The sequence below is a fragment of the Falco cherrug genome, chromosome 10, assembly GCF_023634085.1.
Source record: "Falco cherrug isolate bFalChe1 chromosome 10, bFalChe1.pri, whole genome shotgun sequence".
In the NCBI taxonomy this organism is placed as follows: Eukaryota; Metazoa; Chordata; class Aves; order Falconiformes; family Falconidae; genus Falco; species Falco cherrug.
The window spans coordinates 613,664-637,697 of NC_073706.1; the positions used below are offsets into that span (position 1 = coordinate 613,664).

Genomic DNA, 24,034 nt, shown 5'->3' on the forward strand with positions numbered 1-24,034 from the left:
GGGTGGGGAGCTCCTGCTGCTGCCCAGGTGTGGGAGCGGTAGTGCTCTCTGGAGGTAGCATCGCAAGCTGCCCTAAAGAATGTCTTTATAAGCACAGCTAATACTGCAGCCTGTAAAGTAGTTTTAGGGCTTTTATGTGGCTTTTAAAGGTGACCTGCAAAGGTTTCACAGCAAAGGAGCTAACAGCAGATTGCTGCATGCCTGTGATGAGGGGTACAAGCACTGAGGCCAGCTCTGACCCAGGCTGCCCCCTCGGAGCCTGGCCCACAGTGCTGCATGGCCCTTGCTGTGTCCAGTGGCCTGGGGAAGAGCTGCTCTGGGCGGGGTGGGTGTGTGGGAGATGTCAGGATTGTGCCTCTGGGGGAAAATCTGCATATTTTGTTTTCCTGGTCTGAAACTGCAGCCTCTGAGTCTGGAAAATTGTTTCAAAAAAGCAAGTCTGAGATTTAAACTCTTATTGAAACCCTTTCCTTTTCTTGGGAAAAACAAGACTTTGAAAGAGTGTAACAAGCTGCAAACTCTTCCTCCTGCTGGGCTGGGTGGCTAGCACTCTTCCTCCCCTGCAATTGCTCACCCCCAGCCCAGCAATGCTCCCAGAAAGCTGAAAATAGTTGGTGCTTCCCATCCTGAGACAATTACTTGATCCGCTGCAGCTGATCTGAGCTATTCTTGGAGCTAACAGCTGGCTTGGGCAGGGTCCTGGGTTGGGGGCTGTGCACCCCTGGAACCTGGGCTGGGTTCTGGAGGGAACACATACATAGTAGCTTGGACTGTGAGCAGTCACCCAGCCAGCCACCTGCTCCAGCAGTGCCCCATTAGCAGCCCTCAGTGCTGGGCTTCCTTGGCAGCACCCGCTCCTGCAGTGCACGTTCCCATGTGCACAGGCTTGTCCATGCTGCCTGAAGAGCTGCAGTTCCTAAAATGAGCTGGATGTATGAGCAAACTTCATGCAGACCTCACCATCACTATCATGCAAGGTGATGAGATTAGAAATTATTTATTCTTCTGTAGTAATGTCGGTTTTGGAAGCAAGGTTATGGGGGCTGGCCCATGATTAGTGTCTGTCTTGGACCTTGGTGCACCCCTAGCCACTGCATCTTGATATTCCTCCTGGTTGTTCTTAGCTTAAAGGTTAGGAGGTGTGTGTTGCAGCAGATGTCTTCCCAGGCTGACTGAAGCAGCAGAGCAATGCTGCTTGCTGTGGTAACAGACCACTAGCTATGCAGTATGTAAATGAAACTAGTATTAGGGAACATTGTTTGAGAGTTTGTTGTCTTCAAAGTTTCAAAACCTGGCCAAAATTATGCTTATCTTATTAATTTGGAGGACTTCTTTGAGTCGTGACTGAGCCTGCTATGGCGTATGCCTGAGGTTATCTGAGATCTATTTGGTGGGTGGAGACCCTGAAGAACTGCGTGTTTTAACACTGTTGCAGGCAAGCTAGCATTGTAACTATTTTTGCAGGCCACATACTAGGGATTCTTTGGTGTCCTGTGACAGTTTGTCTTCTAGGTTTCCTGCTTCCAGCACTGTGACTTGCAACATGTCTTACAGCCTTGGGGTCCCAACAGTGTTGCAGAGTTTCTCCATGAGCCTCATGTGTCATTGCAATGGCTATGTGGGAGATGCTGCAGGCGGGTGCCGGTGAGGGCACTGGGGCACACTCAGAGGGCTCTGCCACAGATGTCTGTTAACCAGACCTACTGTTGGCCTGAGGACTTCTCAGATTGGATGGTAACAGTGATATTTAGGACATGTTCAGCTCTTTGGGCAGATGTGGGCTTGAGAACAAAGTCTGCTGGATCTGCCTGACCTTGCAGTAACTCTGCCGGGGTAGGTCAGACTCACAGAGGGGCTGTGAAATGTTCTCTTGGGCTGGCCCCTGCTCTGGGCAGGCAGCGCATCTGGGGATGTGCTTCTGGAGGCTGAGTAAAAGAGCTGGGATACTTTTTGCTGGGGGATGGCTCTGCACAGTTGGAGCTAAAAGGGTGGAAGCTGTTCTTGGTGGGGCTGGCTGCTGGGGACTGGCTGGGGACCTCCTCTGAGTATTGTGCTCTGAAGTGAGATGCAGTGGCATGCTGGACAGGGTCCCAGTGTCCCCTGTGCTGGACAGACATATCTGGAGAGGAGCTCTTCTTTGCGGACTGTTGGGTACAGACTTCCCTGAGCCTTCCCTAGCCTCCTGAATTTGCCCCATTTGCTGTCAGTTATGCCAGCTCTTGCAAGCATTGGATGTGCTGTGAAATTGCTTAATCACCCCAAGCAGAGTTTTGTCTTGGATTTTCCTGGGGGTTGAGTGCAGAAAGGGCGAGTGCCGCATTATTTTCAGCATCAGTCCTCTGACTTCAGGCTGGCCTTCCTCAAAGCACAGCCTCAGGCATGCAGAGCAGTAGCAGAGAGCCAGGGCCGAGCTGCACACAGCATTCCGCCTGGTTTTGCAGTGTGGGGCTGCCTGCCTGCTCTTTTTACCCCCCTATCTGAGATATAAATATAATATAAAATAATAGGAGGAGAGAAGCAAGATAGGTGCAAAAAGCCAAGCTTCCTGTTCCAGTGCTGGCCTTCATGGGAGCTTGGGGGACAGCTGCGAGAGGAGGCTCTCTGAAGCGCACATGCTGTGTGACATATGGACGGCCCTGACAGGAGCTTTGGTGTTGAATAGTGCCATAGCTTGGCTGTTGGAAGATGTCTGGGGAGAGGGAACATACACGCCCAGGCTGGAGCATCAGCTGGGCAGCAAACTTCAAGGGAACATGGTGGTTTAAAACGATGGAGGAAGGTGTGGGGAGAACTGCAACCCATGTGAACCTGCCTCTCTGAGGTGGTTTGATCCTGTCAAGGTATTGTCTGAGCACCTGCTGCTTAATTTCCATGCTTCAGAGCTTTTTATGTATAGCTGTAAAATCCTTGCCTGGCACATGGGAGACAGTGCAGAGGGTGCCCTGAACACCCTTTGCCCACTGTTGTGTTTGCAGAAGTGCACTCTCCTGTGGGGTGCCCAGAACAGGCAGCTGAGTAGAGTAGGACCCTCAAGAGCTGATGTGGCTGGCTCTCTTGAGCAAGCTAGTCCTACTAGCTGAGTCCTGCTTGCCAAGATCATGCGCTTGGGGTACCTTTTCTGCTGTGGTCAGGGATGAATCTACCTACTCGTTGCACGCTGTACACTTGGTACCTGCTCCTGCTGTGTACAGAAGGATGTATCTGCTGCTCTAGAACATCTGGCTCTGCCTCATCCAGGTGCTTCTCATTCTCCTCAGTGGCTGTCTGCAGACCGGGTGCAGGAGTGCATGTTTCCTGGTCTAATGGTGGTGTAGCAGCTGCATGTACAAATGGAGTCCCTGGTGCTCTGCTTATGTTGCCCAGCTTGTGCATCAATCACAGATTGCACTTAAGGGTGAGTGCATAAGTGTGCATTTTGTTTGCTCAGTTAGATTTTCAGCAGATGGTGTTGAGGAAGTAAGAAACTGGATGCTGTGGTGTGGATAAGTGTTGTATGGTGGAAAATTTGGAGAGGTGCTTTGGCTTTTGTTCCAGGACCCTCCTCTCCTTCTGACATGCAACAGGATGTATGCAACTTTCTATCAGGTACGATCTTGAAAAGCATCCTCAGCAGCAGCCCATCTGTGATGGCTTTGTCTTAGTCAGTCCCTGGGGCTGCTCAGGGCTATACATGATAGTGCTGAAAAGCAGTCCTAGCACACAGTGTCTCCCAAGTGCTGTGGTCTCAAAATGTTCTTTTCCTTTGTCTCTGCTAACATGAGTGAGTTAACATGTGACATGGGTAGTGGGTGACACACTGAAGCCAAGGCTCTGCACTTCGTAGGCTCCAGCTCAGATGCCCTGCAAGTGCTGTGCCTAATCCAGGCCAAGATGGACTAGTTCACACATGCCCTTGGGTATATCCCTGTTACCGCAGTAGATCTTTATTCCTTTTCCTTGATACATTGACTTCCTCCCCCAAACTTGGCTAGCGTGTTTTTGAAATGGATGTTAAAAGTTCTCCTCTAGCCCTGGAGAAGATCTGTCTCTTTACAGGTTCACTAATCTGGGCCACTGTGGCTTCTCCTTACCTTTGTTCTCAGCTCATTTTCAATGGCCCTTTTTCTCCTCCACCTGAAGATCATCTTGAAAAGATCTTCTCCCATTTCTGATGGAAGATGGAGGTGAACCACTCCATGGGGACATGCGCTGATGAAGCTGTGTGTACAAATGAGATAGATGATTGCTCCCTGAAATGAGCTGTGGTTGCTTTCACAGAACGGTTATGTGTGCAGGTTTGTGGGAGTACCTGAGCCACATGTTAGTGAGTCTCAGCCAGTAAACTGGGAAAATCAATCCTCCAGCTGCAGAGGAGTCTGGCCGCTCTTGTGGGAAGGCTGGCAGAAGGGGAAGAGCACATGGTCACTGCTTCATTTCGGGTTGGTGTTGGCTCAGATGTGGAATTTCTGATATTTTTGGCTTATGCACAGATGCTGCAACTCCTGGAGGAGCTCAGGCAGGAGTGACAGGAAATACTGGCATGATGTGGATTCAGTCTGGTGTAGGGATGTCTTGCGCTTTTAGAACAATAAAAATAAATCCAAGAGGGGAGGGTAGTAACCTGATGTGCCCCAAACTGTGGTACTGAAAATGTCATTGCTAGCAACAGATGCTTTGTAGAAGCCATGCCACAGCAAGTTGGTCTGCTTATGTAGAGGGACAAAACGGCTTTCAGTACTGTTTGCTTGTCTCTTGAAATGTGACAAGACAGCTCCTGAGTGCATGGTCAGCCTGCCAGCATGGTGTGCCATGTTGGTGTGCTTGCCGCTTGTGTGCAGTGCCCGGTGGCAGCGGGTTTCAGAGGTAGTACCATGACCTCATGAAGGAGGACTTACCTTTGGCTGTGGCAGCTGAAAACAATGGTGACCACCTCGTGCTGGGAGTTTTGCAGGCTGGCAGCACTGGTGTGAGATGTGCATCCATTGTCTTGGGTTAAAAAGGCATAAAAAATTGAGCATGAAGAATAAAAACTTCCCGCTTGTGACAGTGGCAATAAAGCTGAATCTGGCAGCCTGGAGCACTTGCATGATGTGCTAGTGAGAACATGTTGATCTCCATATGAAAACCATAAGCTCATTTAGAAAATTGGGCTGTCTTATGTGAGATTAGAGTTTCTCTTTAATCTGCAAATACTTAATTAGCATGGAAATGGCTAGTTAAATGGAGTTCTCAATGTATATATTGGCATGCCAGTGTGGTGGTGCTCCCTAGCAGGTGGTGTGTTTCCTTTCAGGATGCTGGACGAGTTAGTTCCTGGCTCTGAGGCCAAGCAAGATGCTCTAGATGAAGTGGGCAGAAGCAGTCCACAGCACCATGCAGACATGGATGTGTCTCCTTTCCTCCTCTCCAGCTTATCATCTAAGAAGTGATGGCAGGACATCCTTGCTTTACAGGATTATGAACAATATGACGTGTTAAATGCCCCAAGGTTTGCTGGTGTCTGGCTGCTGCAGTGACTCTGGTCCCTGGCCAGCAGAGTTTAATGCAGCTTTCCACTAACCAGGGTGGCACATCATCCTGGGAGCTGCAACAGGGCCCTGTGAGGACCTGGGGAGCTGCCATCCTCACAGGGTAGCCCCTCACTGTGGCTAGCTCTGTGTGCAGACAGGAGACCAAGCACTGTCTCCTAGTACCTGCAATGACTTTGCTGGGCCTCTATTGGCACTCTAATGACTTTGCACATGGTCAGAGTAGGTATCTCTGTTAAACTGTCTCCTCGGGTCTAACTGGTATCTCAGCCTTGTTTTATCCACACAGATGCACACGCTGGCTTCAGTGCTATGGAAATGCAGAGGTGTATGGTGGGGGTGCATCTGTCACCAGTTGGAACAAGAGGACGGAACATGAAGACCTGTCTGCTAATGGTTTGGGACTGCTGCTGAGTGTGGAACTGCCCTGCCCTGGGCCTGGCCTGGCCCTGGCACTGCTTGCTGTGCGAAGCAGCTGGGTTCTGCCTGCGATGGCACGTGAACAGAGCAGGTGATAGCTGTGTAGAGCTTGGCACGTTCAAGCTGCTGTATGTGGGGACAGACAGAAGAAGGCAGACCTGTAGATGTTTCCTCCTGGCTCTTTGGGAGGGAGCTGGGTGAGGAGGGTCTGTCTCTTGGAGGGTCTTCCCACTCCATTCCTGCCTGTCCCTTGCCAACTGTGGCCTGTGCTGAGCACTTCTGGGGCACAGTCTGTCCTGGGCTGTGGCCTGCAGTGAGGACTCCTGGGCACTTGCCCTGCCAAGGGCCAGAGTGACTCCATTTGCAGCTGTGTGCAGCCCTTGCTGCCTAGGTGAGGGGGAACATGGCCTGTGAGCTGCATCCTGCTGGTAGCAGAATGGACAAGACACGTCCCTAGGTTCAGTTGTGGTCTTCCACAGTTCACCTGTGGGTGTGAGTCTGAGTAGAAAGAAAGGTGTGTGCCGAGAAGTGACAGCTCTGTCTGCTTTGGTCACAGAGAAACCTCTTCTTGTGCTCTGCTCTCCCATGTCCTTTCTTGAACGTGTGCCCTTGTCCCCTCTAGTCCCAGTGCTCATTCAGAGCGTGCCAGAGTGCTAGCTGAGAGCTGCTTCTCCTTCGCTGTATGCCAGTGCTGCTGGCTCTGGCTTGGCTAATCCAGCAGCTGGGCTTTTGCTGTGCCCCTTGTAAACACCTTAAAGCCAGGGGTGGTCTGCAGCCTGCTGCACTCGGGGAACTGCAAAAGTCCTTCCCTGATACTATAACCTGATAAAAGCTGTTCGTGAGTCATGTGTGTGCAGATGAGTCCTTACGCACTCCCTGGGAAAAATGGGTATTAGGAATGGGTAGCCTGCCCTGCCACAGCCTGGTCCCAAGGTACCCCGGGAAGGAGAATGGCAGGCTGTAGGCAGAGGGCTGCTTTGGCAGCAGGATCCTGGCTCTCATTTCTGCTGGAGGGCCCAGGAACATCCCTGCTCTGTACAGCCACTCCTGGGAGCACTGGACCTGTGACATACACCAGCTGCCTGCTCGCTGTCCTAGCAAAGAGCCGGTGTCTGGCTTCCTGCTGATGGAGGAAGGCATAGCTGATCTAAAGCTCGTTCCCTGTGCGGCTTGCTTGTAGCACTGGCTGCTCTTCCCTGCCTGCAGGTATCGCCCTGCTGGCCCAGTGTTGCGTGGTCTGAATCCTACTGTAGCCTGAGTATTTGGCACCTGTGAAGTAACAGAGGTGTGATGCGAAAATAGCAGCCGATGATGGCTGTGGGACTGAGCCACTGAGGCTGATGGCAGCAGAGTCCAGCAGCCCTTGCCTGGGCTCTGAGGAGGCAGCAGCATTGGGCCAAGTTGCCCACTGTGGCAACAAGCTTCCTGGCATCCTTTGGCCCTTCTTGTTCAGCTGCTGGCAACTGCCTGTGTTACCACTGTACAGAAGGCAGTGAGCGAGCAGGGACCTAGGCCACTAAATGTGTGTGATCCACAATAGATGATGTTTGTTTTATTTTAATGAGAAGGAAAAAAAAGGCTCTGAAAATCTAGACCTGAGTGATGGGAGCAAGCTCTTGTAAGGCCGTGTGATGAGAGACTTCCAGCCTGGGCTAGCCCAGTGCTGAGGAACTTGTAGCAAGGTATTTATCTTGACTTTTGCTTGCCAGAAGTGGTGCTGAATTGGTGCCTTGCAAACATCTGAGCTTTTCTCCTTCCCTGACATCTCTTGGGTCTCAGTGAAACTGCCTGTGTGCTCCACTGTGGGGCCCTGGCTCTGCTGGAGTAGGAGCAGGGGTCGAAGGCCCAGGATCCATCTTCTGGGTTAGTCCAGAAGAAAATCAGTGAATGAAAGGCTGGGAAGCACAGCCAGAGCAGGAGCATCTCCTGCCCTGGGAGCTGAGAGGGACTGGATGGGCCCTGGCAGGACCTGCTGGGCACCCGCTGGGGCTGGCAGATGGAGGCCAGTGTGCTTGCATGCTGCTGGTGAGGAGGGGTAAGCTGAGCACCTTGGAGTCTCCTGTAGCCCAGAGGCCTCTGTGAAAGCTGACCTGAACCCAGATCTGCAAGATTTCTGGCTCTGAGCAAACCCTTGGGATGGGACTGCTCTCTGCTGGAGCCTGGCAGGATTGTTCTGAGCTGCAGCGGCCACTGGGTCTGAAATTTCTGCCTGGTCCTTCCTGGAGAGCACCACTGCTACAGCTGCATGCATCTTCCAGCTTGGCTTAGCCCCTTGTTCTCCAGGCTCTTCTGGGGCACGTTTGGAGGAGTACAGGAGGAGCTGGCAGGCTTAGTCACGAGAAGGAAGTTCTGTGTCATCCTGTCCACAGATGCCACCAAAGTCCTTGCCACTCAGTGGGTGGCACGGGCTTCCTTGCCTTACTGCCACCAAGCTTGACTTGGACGTGGGAAGTGCTGGCCTGGCCCATGCCATGTAGCCAGGATCAGAGTTAGAAGCCTTTGCCTCTTCTCCTTGGTGTGGTGGTTGTGAGCCATGGACCAGCATCATCATGCAGAATTGGTCTGCTCTTGCAGTGGCCTAAGCGCTCCCCACCTGTAGAACCCGTTGGGCTCTCCCCTTTGCGAAGAGAGGTGTGAGGTCAGGGGAGAAATGACTCTGGGTTTTGGTAAGGTCTGGGCCTAGCAGGGTGCTCCTGCTGGGGAGGGGGGACATGCTGGGGGAGTCGCTGGGCCTTGCCTGCAGTGCCCTTGTGCCAAGTGAATCTGACAGCTGCAGTAGCAGGGGAGACTGTCTCATTGCTGTGGCGCATGGAGTGGGGTTTGTATGGTATGAGAGGGAAGCAAGAGGCAGGTGTTCGTGGGATTTGTGTCTAAATCCCACTTGTCAAATACTCCTGGGCTCTTAGGCGCCTGTTGTTGGCACTGTGGGAGCCGACAACTGCCCAGGGTTGGCTCCCCAAAGGGCATCTGCTGCCTGGAGCAGGGGGCTCTGGGCAAACCCTGACAGCTCTGTTGAGTGTGCCATGCCTGGGGCTGCTGTGGAGAGGGCATGGAGCTATAACCTCACCGTGTCGCCTTAACTGTCACAGCTGGTGAGCATGTGCATCCTGGGGAGCTGCAGCAATGCCCCGTCCACCCGGGATTGGTGCCCTTTCCAGTGCTGACCCTGCGTGTGGCGGGGTTACTTCTGGCCTTTCTACTGACAGCACCAGCGGGAGGGAGGCAGTGGGCCCAGTTTTCTCCTGCCGCTGGTAGTGGCCAGCCTATGTCCAATACCTGGAGCAGCTGGGCCTGGGCAGGTGTGTGCCTTGCTCGCCAGCTGGGCCCTGTCCTGTGGGCACATGGCAGCCGGCGGAGGGTGTACTGCTGGCGTGGCGTGCCTCTGCGTTCGGGCATGGGTGCTCAGGCAGTGCCTGCAGGGAGCTGCAGCTATTGGGGAGAGACCAGCAAAAAGGTGCTGCTGGCCGAGCCAGACTACTGCCACCAGGTGCAGGGTGCTGAGCTGTGGTGCAGGGAGCCGGAGGGAATGGTCTTTGTCTCAGAGAGCTGTCGGGGTGCTGTGTGGCCGCAGATTCCTCGTTGGCCCCCTCCTCTGGTGGGGCACAACGTAGGGGCCTGGTCATGAAGGAAGTTCTGCCTCCGACACTAAGGTGCTGCTAAGAGCCGGACTTGCAACTGAAGCTCCTTTGGCCAGGCCTGGCGGGGGGGGGGGGGGGGGGGGCGGGGGGGTTGCTCTGGAATCACCTCTGCTAGAAGCCCCCCTTCCTCCTATGGGCTGCGAGGTGGGTGCCGCTTCTGCAGATCCTCCTGCACTGCAGGGACACAGGCCTGAGGAGGCAGCCGGCCTGCTGGCCCTGCCCCAGCACTGCTCCGAGGGCTGCTGCGGCTCTTTGGGGAGATGGTGTCTGCCAGCATGGCTCTTCCTTCCTCCTTGCTTACTCCATCCTCATCCCCCTAGCAGCAGCTCTTCCTTGGTAGTAGGGCTTGCAGCCACCTCAAGCTCCTGCATCCTCTCCACATCTCTTTCTGCTGTCATTGCTACTTGGCAGAGGCTGGTTTGTTTACTGCTTCCTTCTGCTGCTGCAGGGTTGGCAACATCCAACACATCTCTCAGGGGTGCCTGGGGTGGATCTGGGGCTCTGGGGAGGTGGAGTGCGTCTCCTCTAGCCCTGGGTGCACCACTTCATGCTGGGACCGCCACTGCAAGGTTGGTCTTGCCCAGTGGGGTTCGGGTAGCATCCAGCTGTGGGGAGATCTATGGTCAGAGTCCTTGTCGAGGCTCAACAGAGCACATGTCTCTAAGTTGGTCCCTGAGAACATTTCCTGTAGCTGTGTTGCTCTGAACAGCACCGGGGCTTGACCTCTTGGAGGGATAATGTGGACAGGTTGAGCACCTCGGTTTCACCAGTCTCTTTATTGTGAATTATTTTTGTGTGTTGTGTCTTGCAGAAATAACATTCATCCCAGATTTGATGATAATGAAAATACAGAAAAAAGAACAGCAGGTTTGTGACCCTCTCTCTTTCTCCCAAATCAGCTGGCAAGGCCTGGGGACCATGTCCTGTGTGTGAATTGTTGCAGTTGGTGTGTGGTGGGAAGGAGGCCAGGGGGGGCCTTGCATTTCCAGACAGGGCCACAGCTCAGCATGTCAGAATTTGACCTCAGCTGCAGCCTAGAGCGGATGAGGCCATTGTGGGCAATTGAACAAAAATAGGGTTTCTCTTCAGTAATGGAAATGCTTTTAATTTGGTTCTGTTGCTGGTAGAGGAGCAACTCTTTCTTTCCCTCAAAGTCGCTAATACTGGTTCCTGTTTGAATCTCATTACATATATAAACTGCCTGTTTGCTGTGATTGCTGCTAATAACACGATACTCCAGGACTAACACCAGCAGGGAGGTTGGGGAAGACCACATCTGTGGGGGATTGTGAGAGCTTGGCCAGGGAATCTTCCTTTGCTTGGAAATAATCCCAATGCACCAAGCTTCCATTTCTGAATTGCCGCGTCAGTTCATAACTACCTGCTGCTCCCAGAGGAGATTTATGAGCCAGTGGTCTTTGTATTAACTGTGTGCAGAGAAAGAACCAGACCATCAGTGCTTTGATAAGGAGAAGGGACCTGTTACATGCATGGAGACTTGCTTTTCCTGCTGGGGTGAAATATGGCTGGAGGTGTAAAACAAACTGGTCCACCCTGAGCTGATTTGTGTCTGTGCTGCTTTTAATGGGAAACCATTAAATTGAATACTGAGCTAAGGGATAAATCTGTTCGAGAGCACGAGCTGGTGCCATTTCTAGCCAGCTCTGAAGCTCTGGCATCTTTGTGCTGCTCAGGGCAGCTGCAGATGGCGTTGTCATGGCAGGTTAACAGGGAGGAGGAAGGGAGGGAAGGGTTTGGAAAAGGCAAGTGTACTGTTCTGAACTTGCAACAAGCCAGATGCTGTGGATATAGGAAGGTGTGTGTACAAAGCACTGATATTATAGGAAGTAGTGAGTTTATCAGTGTGTCCTAAAGGTGCTGTGAAGCTGAGCCTGCCTCAAGGTGAGAAGGAGGGGAGCATGGGCAGGTCTTGGGTACCAGCACTGCTGGATCACTCCTGCTGGGGCAGGAAGAGAGCAGGGCGCTTTGGGGCATGGGTGAGCAATCGCTCTCCTCTGATAGTGAAGCCCAGGTAAGAAATTCCCACCACCCTATTGAGGTAATATAGCAGATTTGGCCTGCTGAAATGATGTGGATTTTAAGTACAGCAAAACTGTCCTCCAGCATTCAAAGATTTTAGAGGGCTCAGCTGCCAAGTAGTTTTCTGTTACTGCTTCTGCAGATAAAGGGAGATAAAGGCATGCCAGTGTGAGCAAGGGGGGGTGGGGGTCGAGCTGCTCATCTCCTGAGCTTTCTGAACCGGCAGCAGTGTAGGACGATTCTTGCAGAATGTCACGGAGTGGGCTGCAGCATCCCTGGGGTCACCAGCTCTGCAAGGGCTGTGCTGGGATGTCCCCAGAAGGGTCTGGGCAGCAGTCAGGAATGCTGCTGTGAGTTCAGAGTTTGGAAGAAAGCCTGGTCAAGCAGGGCTCCTGGGAGTACTCTGGGTTCCTGATTGATGTGAAGGGGGTGACTGCTCCCCAGGGTGGGTGGCTCCCTGCCATGCTCTGCAGAGCCTGCTGGGCAGCATCAGAGGCAAAACTAGCAAGAGGTGCCATTCTGTGTCCCCCTGGACACCTGAGCCCAGGAGCTCTCATACCTTGGAAACAGACTCCTCATGGCTGTTGCCTTTGAAAGTCCTTTGGGCCGTCTCTCTGGAGAAGATGAGATGCTTGTGTGGTTCCCCAGGCTCTCAAGGGCCACACATTTTCTGTATGTGTCTCCCTACCAGCCTCTCACCTGAAGAAACTCCATCTTGGTTGTCATGTTGGTGTACATTCAGGCCCATGGGTACAAAGGCTGGCAGAATGCTGACACCTTTCATATTGGTGAGGGATGACAGGAGAACTGTCAGCTTCCTTTGGGAATGGTTTATAGATGTTCTTTCTCCTTTCTCAAGTCTGTGGGTGCCCTGAGCAAGTGCCTTGTCCTGCCCATCTCCACCACCAGTGGATTATGAAGCCTGGGCTGGAGAGCTGGGGTCTCGCAGCAGGCTGTCCTGGAAGGGGCTTCTCTCTCTGGCTCCTTGGTGTTCCCTGCAGCAGTGCCACCCTTCCTGCATAGATTGGTATGGCTTGGCATGCCCAGCACTGCCTACTGGTGGCACCAGATGAGGGGCTGTTGTTAGCACAGGCAGGGTCTGTGTTTGCATGAATGCATGAAAATCTGATGGATTTGTCACCAAGCTGTGACTAACTAGTGAAACCTGTCGCTTCCCTTGTGACTTATGAGGCTTTGTGCCAGGGTTCCTTGTCTGCTGGCAGAGGTGGGACAGGGGTGTCCAGGTACCCCAGGGAGCAATGACAAGAAATGGATTTTCTTTGAGGGTGCTCTGGGCTGCCTCTGTCTGTATCCTGCTTCTCCTTGGGCACTGAAGGGTCGTCTACTCCTGCTTATTTCTGCCAAGCTCTGACTTGTTGAATAACTTGAGAAATATTGAACTAAAATAAATGCAGTTATCCCACAGTGCGTAAATCTTCTTACCCTATAGCCATGGAAATGCTCCCATCCCACACAGACTGTAAGAGCAGAGTAGCATGACTTGCCTCTTGGAGAGGGAGGGGATGGGAGACCCTGTGACCCCTTAGCTCCTGCCTTCTCCGGGAGGGCTCTTCTGACTTTTCAGTGTGGGCTTTGAGGTGGTGGGAATGGCCTGATCCCCAGTGGTGTGTGGCCAGCGGCATTGGGAGGCAGCAGGGAACAGCCTGGGGCTGCAGGCGCTGCAAGGCATGGCTGTAGTGCAGCCCTTGCAGCGGGGATGTATAAAGGCACGCAGGCCCCCAGGACTATCTGTGGGAGCTCTGGTTACCTTTGTTTCAAGCATTTGCTCATAAAATGAAGGTTTTTCCTGAATTTTATAGATCTGTGAGTGAAGCATGAGCTTAGGTGTCTCATCTGCTGCAAACACTGCCAAGGGCTGTTACTAGAGCTCCCTGGGGTGGGAGCAGAGTCCTGACAGCAGTGGGAGCTGGTGCAGGGGAACAGGGGCTCCCCCAGCTTATGGGTACTTGTGGCTCTGTCCCAGGCTGTGTCTGTGGGCTTCTGGCCCATCTTGGGCTTTTTTTGTCGTGGTGGGACTGTGAGATGCGATGGCCCTCGGTGCCAGATGCATAGAGGAGTTTTGCTCTGCCAAGCAGCATGTGGGCACCCACTCTGGTAAGGATGAAGGGCAGGGGGTGCAGTGAGCTGCCGGGGTGCCCTGCTTCTCCACCCACAGCCAGGAGTGCTGGTCCTGGTCCTCTCACATGGTCCCAAGGGCACCTGGCCCTGCTGCCTTGTGTGGCAGCACACTGCTGCACAGGCCCTCCTCTCTCCATGCTCTTTCCCTCCCTTTCTTCCTGCCCTGCCAGAGGGGACTAGGTGGGGAGGACAGCCTGGCCAGCCCAGGGCAGCTGCCTTGCCCTCTGCCCCCACCATGCCCTGTGCCAGGGTGGTGTGGACATGCTGCCAGGGCTGGCTCGGCCATGGGATGGACCTTCCTGGCTGTAGTTGTTGAGGGCTGTGTCTTGGTGGAGCTTCTCAGAACGGAGCCAGGCCCCACCTCCATCACGCACATCCCATGGCAACTGCAGAGCCTGCTCGGAGGAGGCATGACAGAGGGTGGCACTTATGTATTTTTAGCTTCTGCTGCATTGCATTAAGAGCTGGAAGTGAGGGGTGTGGACACCCAGTGACTAGAATACAATGGCCCATGCTGTGCACGCTGCCAGTGGGGACTGCAGCTGCCAGAGAGGGTGGCTCAACAGCCTGTTAAACACTGCATATAGAAGCAGCTGCCTTTTCTGCTGCCATTGTGTGGCTCTGCAGCCTGCTGTGCAGATAGACTGGGCCAGTGGCTGCCAGCGTGGCCGTCGTGGGGAGGCAGAGCAGCGTGATGGTGCCCATCTCAGGCTCCTGGTGTGGTGGCAGCCTGGCTGGTGGCTTTGGTCCATGCTGTGGGGGGAAGCCGAGCAGCAGGGTTGCTGGGCTGCCCCCGGCCATCAGCCTCTGTCTCAAGAGCATGGACACCTCTGATGACCCCTGTAGTCAGGGTCCCCATGGATACTCCACATATGGGACAGACCTCTGCAGGGTTTGAGCTGTGCCCTAGACCCAAATGCTTCTGCAGAGGAGGTGTCCTACTTCTCCTGGGGGTCTGCAGGAAGGCCTGGCTCAGCCTATGCAAATGTGGTTGAAAATGGTGCTGGTGTTTGCATGCAAGTTGGCATGTAGCATGTGCATTGCTGCTGGCTTTGGTCACACTGCCCAGCGAGAGTGTGTTGTGTGGATGCCGTCTCAGTCTGGTAGCCAGGGGAGCTGGCTTTGCTCTTGGCGATGACCAGGAGAAGGGCTCAAACTGTGATCTCCTCGCAGGTCAGAGCTGCCATTCAGACCCTGAGGCTGTGGCAGAGTTTTGTGCTGCTGGGGGTGTTGTGTTCCTTTGGGTAAAGCTTGCAAGGCTCAGGGCAGGGCCTTGAGGCACAGCATGGGCTTCAGGGTAGACATCATGCTGTTGTTCCTTTCCGCTTCCCATGCCCAAACTCATGTGGTACTCCAGGGTTTGGGTATGAATCAAGAGTGATGCTGGCTGGCAAGGAGGCCTCTGTGCCCAGCAATGCAAATGCAATGTCCACTTCATCCCCACCACACCTCCCAGCAGTACTGGCCTGTGACTTCTGCCAGTTGGGTCCAGGGAGCTTCTCTCTTCAGCCTTTCCCAGGTATCACATGCAAGTGCACAAGCTGTACAACTGGTGCTGTCTTTACGGGGCGGATGATGATGCTGGGCTGCCCAGCCATGTTGGGGGGAGCCCAGGAGTGCTGGAGGCAGGGAATGTGATGTGGCCTCACAGGCTGTGGAGGGAGCAGGGCTTTGGGTATGTGATGGTTCCCAGCTGGCTGGGCATAAGGTGTAGGATCTTCTGCCCCATCTAGCCAAGCCAGACCTGTTCTGCTGTACCTCTCCCAGGTGCTTGGGCCCAGTTTTCTCTTGTCTTCACCCAAAGCTACCTGCTGTTCTGCATCTCACTTGCTCCTTAGGACTCTCATTCCATAATGTCCTAGTGTCATCCTGGCACACAGTAGTCCTAGCTGCCCTTTCCCAGTTTCCTCCCTCTTCCCCTCCCCACTTTCTCTGCTGTTCCCCCTTGTTCCTCTCTGCTGTTCCCTTGGCAGGTACCTGGAGCGGGCAGGACAAGGGTGAGGGTTTTGGACCTGGCTCATACTGTAGGCAGTCCTGCTGGCCCTGGGCTACTGCTGAACTTCACTGCTCCTGAGCTCCCTGCACAAATGCCAAGTGGGAGTTTTTAGCTGTTCCTTCAGGTCCCTGTGATTCCAGCTCCGCTCTTTGCTGGAGGGCTTGGAGAGGGTCAGGGGTGCTGCATGACCCTCGTGGGCCAGGGTGGCTGGTGCATCTCGCAAGCTTCACAGCTTCGCCTCCCATTTTGTTGTGATGCTTTCCCCGAAGTCCTGAGCAAAACCTGGGAAGTCAAATCAAATGGGGATTACAAATGAAACTAACAATTTTAAGTTAAGGAAACGCACCATTAAGGCCCACCTTGACCTTGGCTTTGCCCTCTAATGGGGTCATACAATTATAAGTGCTCACTGTTAGCCTTCATAGCTCTCTGGGGAGATTTTAAACATTTTTTTCCCCCGACCTTCTCTTTGACAGTAGTTAGACACATGGGACAAGACTTCATATTCCAGCTGTTGCTGAGGGACTTGCTTTCCTGTATGAAATGTACTTTATAGAAGATTCTTCTGGGAATAAAATAATGTACAAATGTTACATAAAAGTGTATTCTGAAAATGTAAAATTGTTGCAATTGTCACCAAAAAAAAATTCCAGTTGAGAGACAGTGCAAAGACACAGCTCTAAGGATAAAAAGCTTACTGGGTGTTTGGAGGCTGCTTTGGTATGATATCAGAAGTTCAGAGATGGGCATCACCTACCAAAACCTAGAAGTCATCCTCTTTACATTCCACTCCCCTCCAAAGTACCCCAGAAACAACAAACTTGTGTGGTTAGATGGGCATGTAAGAAGACGTGTAGAAGAGGCTGTTGAATGTAAAATTATGTTTCTCTTTAGTTAAAAAAAGTTGGAGTAAAAAAAACCCCACATATTCTGGGATTTTAAAAGTAAATCTCTAACAAGTTTTTTAGGAACCACTTGCTAAAGACACAGAGTTTGATAATAAGGTTTTTTTTCCCCAAATATCTTGGGACTAAAAGGCCTTTAAGAGGAGTCACAGGGTAAATACGTGGTTGAGGTGTCAAGTGAGTGCTTGTGGAAAAGGGACATTGGCAGAACAGCTCAGTTAGGAAGGCTCCCAACCCAGAGCCATCCCCAATGCCAGGCGCATCACATTTTTGAGCAAAGTAACACAAGTCACCAGGCTTCAATGGTGTTTACTCTAGAATTGTAAAGGAGCCTGGTAAGATTTTGGGAATCACTAATAAATAGTGTTAGGGGTTGTCACCCATCAGGGCCACGTTCATGGAAGGGGAGCTGTAGCAAATGTGGAATTAAAAGATCAGTAGGTTTACTTGGGTAGTGGGTAAATTGTTAGGAACTATAATAGACACTTTATTTATGAAAACACCATAGTGGTGGATAGCATGGCTTTTGTACAGCGAAGTTAGTCCTTGCTCTCTGCTGGGGATTTTAAGGATAGCTGTATTGTGTGTTTGAGATTGGTCTGGGCTGATACAGTGCCCTTGGGCTCCCAAGCAACTGTTAGGCAAGTTTCTCACCAAATGCTTTTCAAGAAGTTAAGCATTGTCCTGAGAAGAGGTCATTCTGTAAACGAGTGACTGTTTAAAGAATAGGAAGCAGAGTACAGGAAAAACATTTCTGCTTTCAAGGTGTGCAGCAGGGAAGAAGGCGCAGTTGAAGAAGTCTTAAGATGTGCCAAGTAATGCATATGAGGGAACCTGCTCCTGGAGGAGACTATAAAATGCTGACGGAGGGTTTGGCAGCTGTCTACAGGTTGTCCCAGAGGCATGTTTAGCAGTTAGGAAAGGGAGAAGGAACAGAGCAGAAACCCTCCTGCTGCTGTGTGGTATCTGGCTGATACGGCGTGCTTTCCTGCTGCCACCCCGAAGCTGATGGGGTTAGAAGAGGTGCAAAGAAGGGTAAGGGAGATGGTCTGAGAGCTAGCCCAGCCTGCCTGCAAGGAGACCGTGACTTGTCACCTGTACCTTAGCTGGGCCAAGAGAGCTCTGCAGGGGAATGGTATGGTGGAGAACAGCAAAACAGTGAACGGGAGAGAGTGATGACAAGGAGATCCTCCTTCTCACTCTCACCTTGAGAATAGAAGCCACTTAGGAGGGCAGCACAATTTAAACCAGGTTAGTGTTTTTTTTCAGCTTGTAGTACTGAATGCCACCGGGTGCTTTGGGCACCCACGGTTGCAAGTGGGTTTGTGAAGCTGTTGACTACCATAGTCTGGATGCAGTCCTCCTGCTGAAGCTCCCAAGCTTTAGCCAGCTTGGGCAGACAGGCAGGCAGAGCATGCTGCCTGCCCTGCCCCACTCCTGCCCACCCTCAGGGTCAGAGCACTGGCCTAGAGCAGCCCTTGGCTGATCCAGAGCAGCCTGCTGCAGCAAGCGTCCTGGGCCTATGATTTGCCAGGTTTAGGCTCCTGAAGCTGGATGTGTTTCTCCCCTGTGAAGGGATTCTGAACGTGGTAGTGTCACTGCTGTCTGTTGCTACAGACACGGTGGCCAGTAGCCCAGGCAAGCAATGGGCAGCCTGATGACTTGTGGAGACGTGTGTTTCAGGCCACTCTGCCTGGAGGTTGCTGCTGCAGCAGAGCTCCCTGCGGTGCTGTGTGACAGCATCAGTGTGACATGGGCCCTTCTCCTCTCCATTTGGAAGCAGAGGTGGTGGTTCCCCGCGGCACAGTGACAGCAGCTGATGCTCCAGCACTGGCTGCACAGGGACAGTGTGCTCCTGCCTGCCACAAAGAACTGGCTAGGCTGTCACAGGCAGGCTGTGAGTGTGCTTTAAAGCCATGCAGGAGCACAGATAATGCTGGCACTGCTTTCTCAGGCTTTTCCTTTTGATAAGAAGCCAGGATAAACTGAACCTCATGAAGGGGAAGTAGGAAAAGCCCATTCCCTGGCTTGCAGCAGCGTGCTGAGCTCTGACTGCAGTTTTGTACTCGGCAGCGTTGTCCTGTGTGGGTGGCAGGAGCTTGCTGTGGACTTGTAAAAATATGACATGGAACCTTTTCCCCTCAAGACAAACAAAACAGCCTTGGGTGCAGAAGTGGTTTTGGGTCTGACAGTACCTTGCCCGCAGTCGGTGTGGAGGAGCCTGGCTTCCATGCTCCTCTGTGCTTCTGCTGCCTGTGCAAGCCCTGGCCACAGGCTGGTGTTTGATAGCCCTTTCATGGCAGGGCCTGTGCCATAAGCTTCTGGCTGCTTTTGCTGCTGACTGGTACAGACACTGCTTCCCGGACGCAGCAGACTGTGACGTCTGATGTGACATCCCATGGCAAAGTGCTGGTGCTGCTGGATTTGGGGGCCTGCAGTGCTGCCTGGGGAGTGTGCTGGGGTGCTCCCACCATGACAGGCTTGCCTAGAGGCTGGAGGGGCTGTTGGCAGCCAAGAGGTGATGCAGGAGGAGCCGAATTGCTTGCATTTTCACAAACCTGACAGCTTGTGGTTGTTTCTGTAAAGCATTTAACTTTCTGTTGCAGCAGGGCTTGTGGCAGGCTAAGATGTCTTCATCAGCAATCACTGAAATGCCCTTTCTGATGTGCCTAAGCAGCACAATGCAAGCATGAGGCAGACCCCACAAAGTAGCTCACTGTTTGAGACCTGCTTTCCTGACAGCTTTATCAGCCCATCTCATGCAGTAGGGCCTGAGGCTCCTGCCAAGCAGTGGATGTGCCAGCGGGGAGTGGGACTTGCCTGGGCTCTGTAGCATGGGTTGGAGCTGCAGATCCAGACAGCAGATGGGGCAGGGCAAAGCTTTGGACCACTTGGCTGGTGTGTGGTTGTGGAAATATGGCACTCCCTACTCCACGCTGGTTTGCTGGGAGTTGCTGATGCATGCGATGAGAGGGACCCAGGTCTCCATCCATGCCTGGCCATCATGGCTCAGCTCCCCCAGGCACAGACTGTTGGGGATGGAGCTGCTCCAGGTGCTCAGCACCGCTCCCAGCCCAGTCCTGGTCCAGTCCTGTGGGTGAGCTGGGGAACCCTTCTCTGGCAGGGCCGGTGATATCGGCTGCTCTTGGATGGTACCAGAATTGTAGTATCCAGACCTGTTGCTCGTTGGGTCATCTGCCTGGAAGTGGGCAGGCCCTTGCCAGACTTAAGGCTGCAAGCTGTGGCTGGGAGGGCATAGTTCACCCTCCTGCTGTGCCAGGGTGCTGAAGATTTGCTTTCCATCTGGTATCTGCACTTGGCTGCTGATCAGCACAGAAGCAAAAGGAGATTCAGGCTCTTGGGGGTCTGTGAGCTTTGTAGCTAATGCAGTAAATTGTTCCAGCTGATCCCCAACCTGCAAGATCTGAGAAATGCAAAAAGCTGGGACTGATTGTGTTGCTCAGCGTGTGGGCTTAGAGGCAGCATCTGTAGCGCTGAATTTTTCCCAGCCCAGAACAGGTTCCCCTTAACTGCTTGGGTGCACTTCGATGGCTTGGCCATGTGACAGGACAGCTGCTCACCCCTGTCCCAGGTCGAGTAGAGCAGCAGCAGGGGCCAGGGCAGAGTGCTGGAGGTGGCTGCATGCAGGCAGAGGTGCTGGTGCAGCCTGCTTGGCGTATGCCAGATGTGCCAGCAGACCCACTTGCAGATGGCTGCAGGGAGACTGAGGGTACTTTTCCACTTTGCAGCCTGTTACATTTAATGCTTCCATCTTAATTCAAATCAGAAATTTGACCATACAGAGAGCCATGTGCCTAGACCACCCTAAATAAGCTCCATTCCTCAGCCCGTAGGATGTAAGTATTTACATTCTTTCCTGCAGCTCTGGGGTGTCTGAAGAGGCAAATAGTGCTAGGGTTCCAGGGGCCAGGGCATTGCTGCTGGAGGCACTGGTACCTCAGCACCGGGGAGGTGGCTTGTGAAGAAACCAGCATCCCTGGCCCAGGGCAGCCATTGGCCCAGGGTGAGCATTACCACCGTCAACAAAGGCATGCAGCTGCCTGCTGCCTTCTGGGCCGCTCACCAGCTGCCCCACAGCTTCCCTCTGAGGAGGTGTCACCTCTGGCAGGATGGGCCCGGCGGGGGCTTAGTCCCATGCCTTGTCTTGTGGGACAGCCACCAAACAGCTGTCTGCAAGACCAGCTTTCCAGCCCTGGTCATGCTGCTGGGCTCAGTCTGGTGTTGATCTGCCAGCCGGCTGCCAGGCTGGGTCTGGCTGGCCGCAGCTTCCCTCTGGTCATGGTTGAGCTGTGCATTAAAAGGAGGAGTTAATCAGGTGGTTGTGGGTGAAAAATTTGCCATCTCCTGCAAAGGCTGCTGGGTTTGCTGTCCTGCTGCAGGGCCAGAGGAGTAACTCAGACTGCCCATGCTGCCAGGGTGGTGGGCAGCGGCAGGCTCTCAGCAGTACCAGGAGGGAGCAGTGCTGGCCATGGCCTCAGCTGCCCTCCGGTGCCCGGCCCCCCCCCCCCCCCCCCCCCCGCCTTCCCCTGATCACAGGCAGAGGGGAGGGGGTGCAGTGAGCTGACTAACTGTGCAGGCAGAGGCAGGTGCTGCCTGTACCAGAGCACTGGGGATGGGAACTAACAGGTAAAGCTGCTGAAGCAGAGCCCAACATGTTACTTTCACTGTCCTTGTTGCACACAGCTACACTTCTGCACAGCTCTTTGTGCATCGCTTGCTCTCTCCTCCTCTTGCAGCTGCTGCAAGGAAAGTTTCTGGTCCCCTTTACAAATCTCACCCCCAGCTCTTTTCCTGGGCTTTCCCTGGCCAGCTCTGCTGGCCCAGGTTGCTCTCGAGGAGCCAGGGTCGCTGCTCATGAGCCTGGGCTCCTTATTGCAGACACTCCTGCTGCTGCTCAAGCAGAGCTAGGCCTTTTTGTGCCGTTTTCTGTTTGGGCCTGCTGCAACAAGCAGAAAGTGGCCTGGGTATGTGAGTTACTCTGGGTCTCAGCAGAGTCGGGTGTGGACTGTGCGATCAAAGACAGGACTGTGCCTGGGGACACACTGCCTTTGCCCTGGACCTACATGAGCTGGTGGGGAACCAAAACCCCTCTCTAACCTGTCAGCCTCCACCAGGCAGGGAAGAGGGGAGTCCTACCCTTTGAGCTGCATCTGTGTGTGGTGGCCACTAGCCATCGTCCCCCATATGTCAAGGGATGTTGCTTGCGCTGCATCCAGGATTGGAGCCTCACTGGGGCTGCAGTTCCCCTTAGAGCGCCTGCTATTTCTATATGTGGTATTTGTTTCACACACTGCCTTTCTGTTCTCTCTGCAGCTGCCAAGCTTAAAAGCGCTGAGCTGCTCCCCAATGTCGGATGCCTGGGAGTGCAAGGCAGAGGACCCCTTTGCCAGCAGCGAGGAGCAGAACAAGGTGCCCCACCAGCTGACAGTGACAGACACAGACACAGGCAGCCAGTGCCAGTGCCTGGAGGAGGAGCCCAACCGGGCTCCCCAGAAGCGGATGGGCACTCAGAACGGGATGCAGGACAGTGGGGGCGGGGGCACAGGGGTGAAGAAGAAACGGAAGAAAAAGGATCTGGGAGAACAGGAAGGGGGAGAAAAAGTGGCTGTGGAGGTGAAACCAAAGAGGAGGAGAGAACCTAAAGAACCAAAAGAGCCTAAAAAGGCTAAGGAGCCCAAGAAACCGAAGGAGCCCAAGCAGAGGGAGGTGGCCAAGAAGCCCCGGAAACCTCGGGAACCCAAAGCCCCCAAGGAGCCTAAAGACAAGAAGACTGGCTCTGAGCCTGCCCCCAGAGCAAGACTCAAGAAGAGCAGGTGGGTGATGGTGTGACCTTGTCTCTGTGCCTGGTGAGGATGGGGCTGTGGGTTCGCAGGAGCTTCAGCCAAGAGAGCTGCCCTGGGCCACCATGCTGCAGGGTGCACAGGCTCTTCATGCTGAAGGCTAGATGTGCCGGTCAGGAGGCCAGGTATAGCTCTCCAGCCATGCAGAGACAGGACAGGCAGGTGCCCTTTTTGGGATGAGACCCTGTGAAACCTCAGATCCAGAAGAGGTCAAAAGAGTGGTGTCCTCTCCTTGGCCTGGCCTTTGTGCCAAGTGTCCTGGGTGGGCAGAGGGACCTTTTGGAGGTGTCTCACCAGGACAGTGAGATGCTGTGTGTCAGAGGGCCTGGGCTGAGGGTATGTGTGTGAGACAATGTGACCCTGGTCTCTTTGTGCAAGCACGGGTCCTTGCACACCTGGGGGCTGGTAGCCTGCTTTCCTTTGGCTCAGGTTTGGGAGGATGGTGGAGTACATGCTGTCTCCTCTTCCTCTGCTGGGCAGCAGGACCTGTCCCTTGCTTGCAACTGCAGAGCTGTGCTGGCAGCCTGGGCCAGCAGTGGGGGGAGGCCTGATGACTCCCTTGTGCTGCACAGCCCAATGCCACTGCCTCCGGTAATTGTTCATCCTTTTAATTAACAGGGTGATTGGCCAGAAGCTCTGATTTCTTAGCTTTGATTTCTTTTTAATTGGGAATATGTGCAGATAGCAGAGCAGGTCTCAACAGCACCAGCGTTGCTTGGTTTACTGTCATGGATTGATGAGTAAGTGCTTTTGGAGAGTCCTGTACAAAGCAGGCCTATTGATTGGAGCTGGGACCTCCTCATGTACTGTAAATAATGCATAGGATGAATATATTTCTACTGAAAGCAGAATTAGTACAGGAGCCAGCTGGAAATTTTTCATCAAAACCTTTCTTTGTTAGTTTGGTAGAGCTGCTTGAGGGCACTTTCCTGGAAATGGTCACCAGAGTGCGTGTCCCAGGGCCTGTGGGACCCAGCTCCCTTCTACCATGGCTGCCTGCAGGACACGTGTGCAGGGCAAGGACAAGCCCTGGGTCTTTCACAGCCCTGCTTCTTCAGAGCTTGCTGACAGCCAGATCCTGGAGAGGCCAGGGCTGCGGAGCCAGCGCCAAGGTGGCCATTAGTGCCATTGGCACGGGCTGGTGCTGAACAGAAGAAGGCGTGGAGCAGCACAGCTCCCTTGCCAGGCTGGTGGGGAGCTTGGCAGGGTGAGAGCTGGGCACCATGTCCCCAGGGGGGTCCCTGAGCTGTGCAGCACTGTCACTTCTGGTATTCCTCGAGCCTGGGGCTCTGCACATGCGGAAGCCAAGCTGTGTTGTCATGGGCTGGTGAGCTGGAGCAGATGGGGATGGACAGATCAAGCAGACAGTGTCTGGAGGGTGAGGGAAGGGCTCCTCAAGGCCTCAGGGAGGGCTGCAGCACAGGGACTGGGGGTGGAGAGGGAAGGCTGGGCACTGCAGGCTGCATGAAGGGAAGGATGAAGCCCATGTAAATGCAGCATTGGGCACCAAGTTGCATCCTGGGATGAG

The 24,034-nt window shown here is 53.6% G+C and overlaps 1 protein-coding gene across 11 annotated transcripts in view; it reads left to right on the top strand.

Annotated features, from left to right (window-relative positions):
• Positions 1 to 24,034, top strand: part of CHD6 (chromodomain helicase DNA binding protein 6) — a 92,961-nt gene that overhangs the window by 21,821 nt on the left and 47,106 nt on the right. For 2 of the 11 annotated variants that reach the window (XM_055721643.1, XM_055721634.1), the window contains exons 1-2: positions 15,022 to 15,263; positions 21,980 to 22,479. In XM_055721643.1, the coding sequence (XP_055577618.1) occupies positions 15,159 to 15,263; positions 21,980 to 22,479 (605 nt within the window). In that variant the 5' untranslated portion in view covers positions 15,022 to 15,158. Of the gene's footprint in view, positions 1 to 948; positions 6,019 to 10,376; positions 10,433 to 15,017; positions 15,264 to 21,979; positions 22,480 to 24,034 lie in introns of those variants that run through there. The other 9 variants (XM_055721638.1, XM_055721637.1, XM_055721642.1 and 6 more) reach the window with 9 other exon arrangements.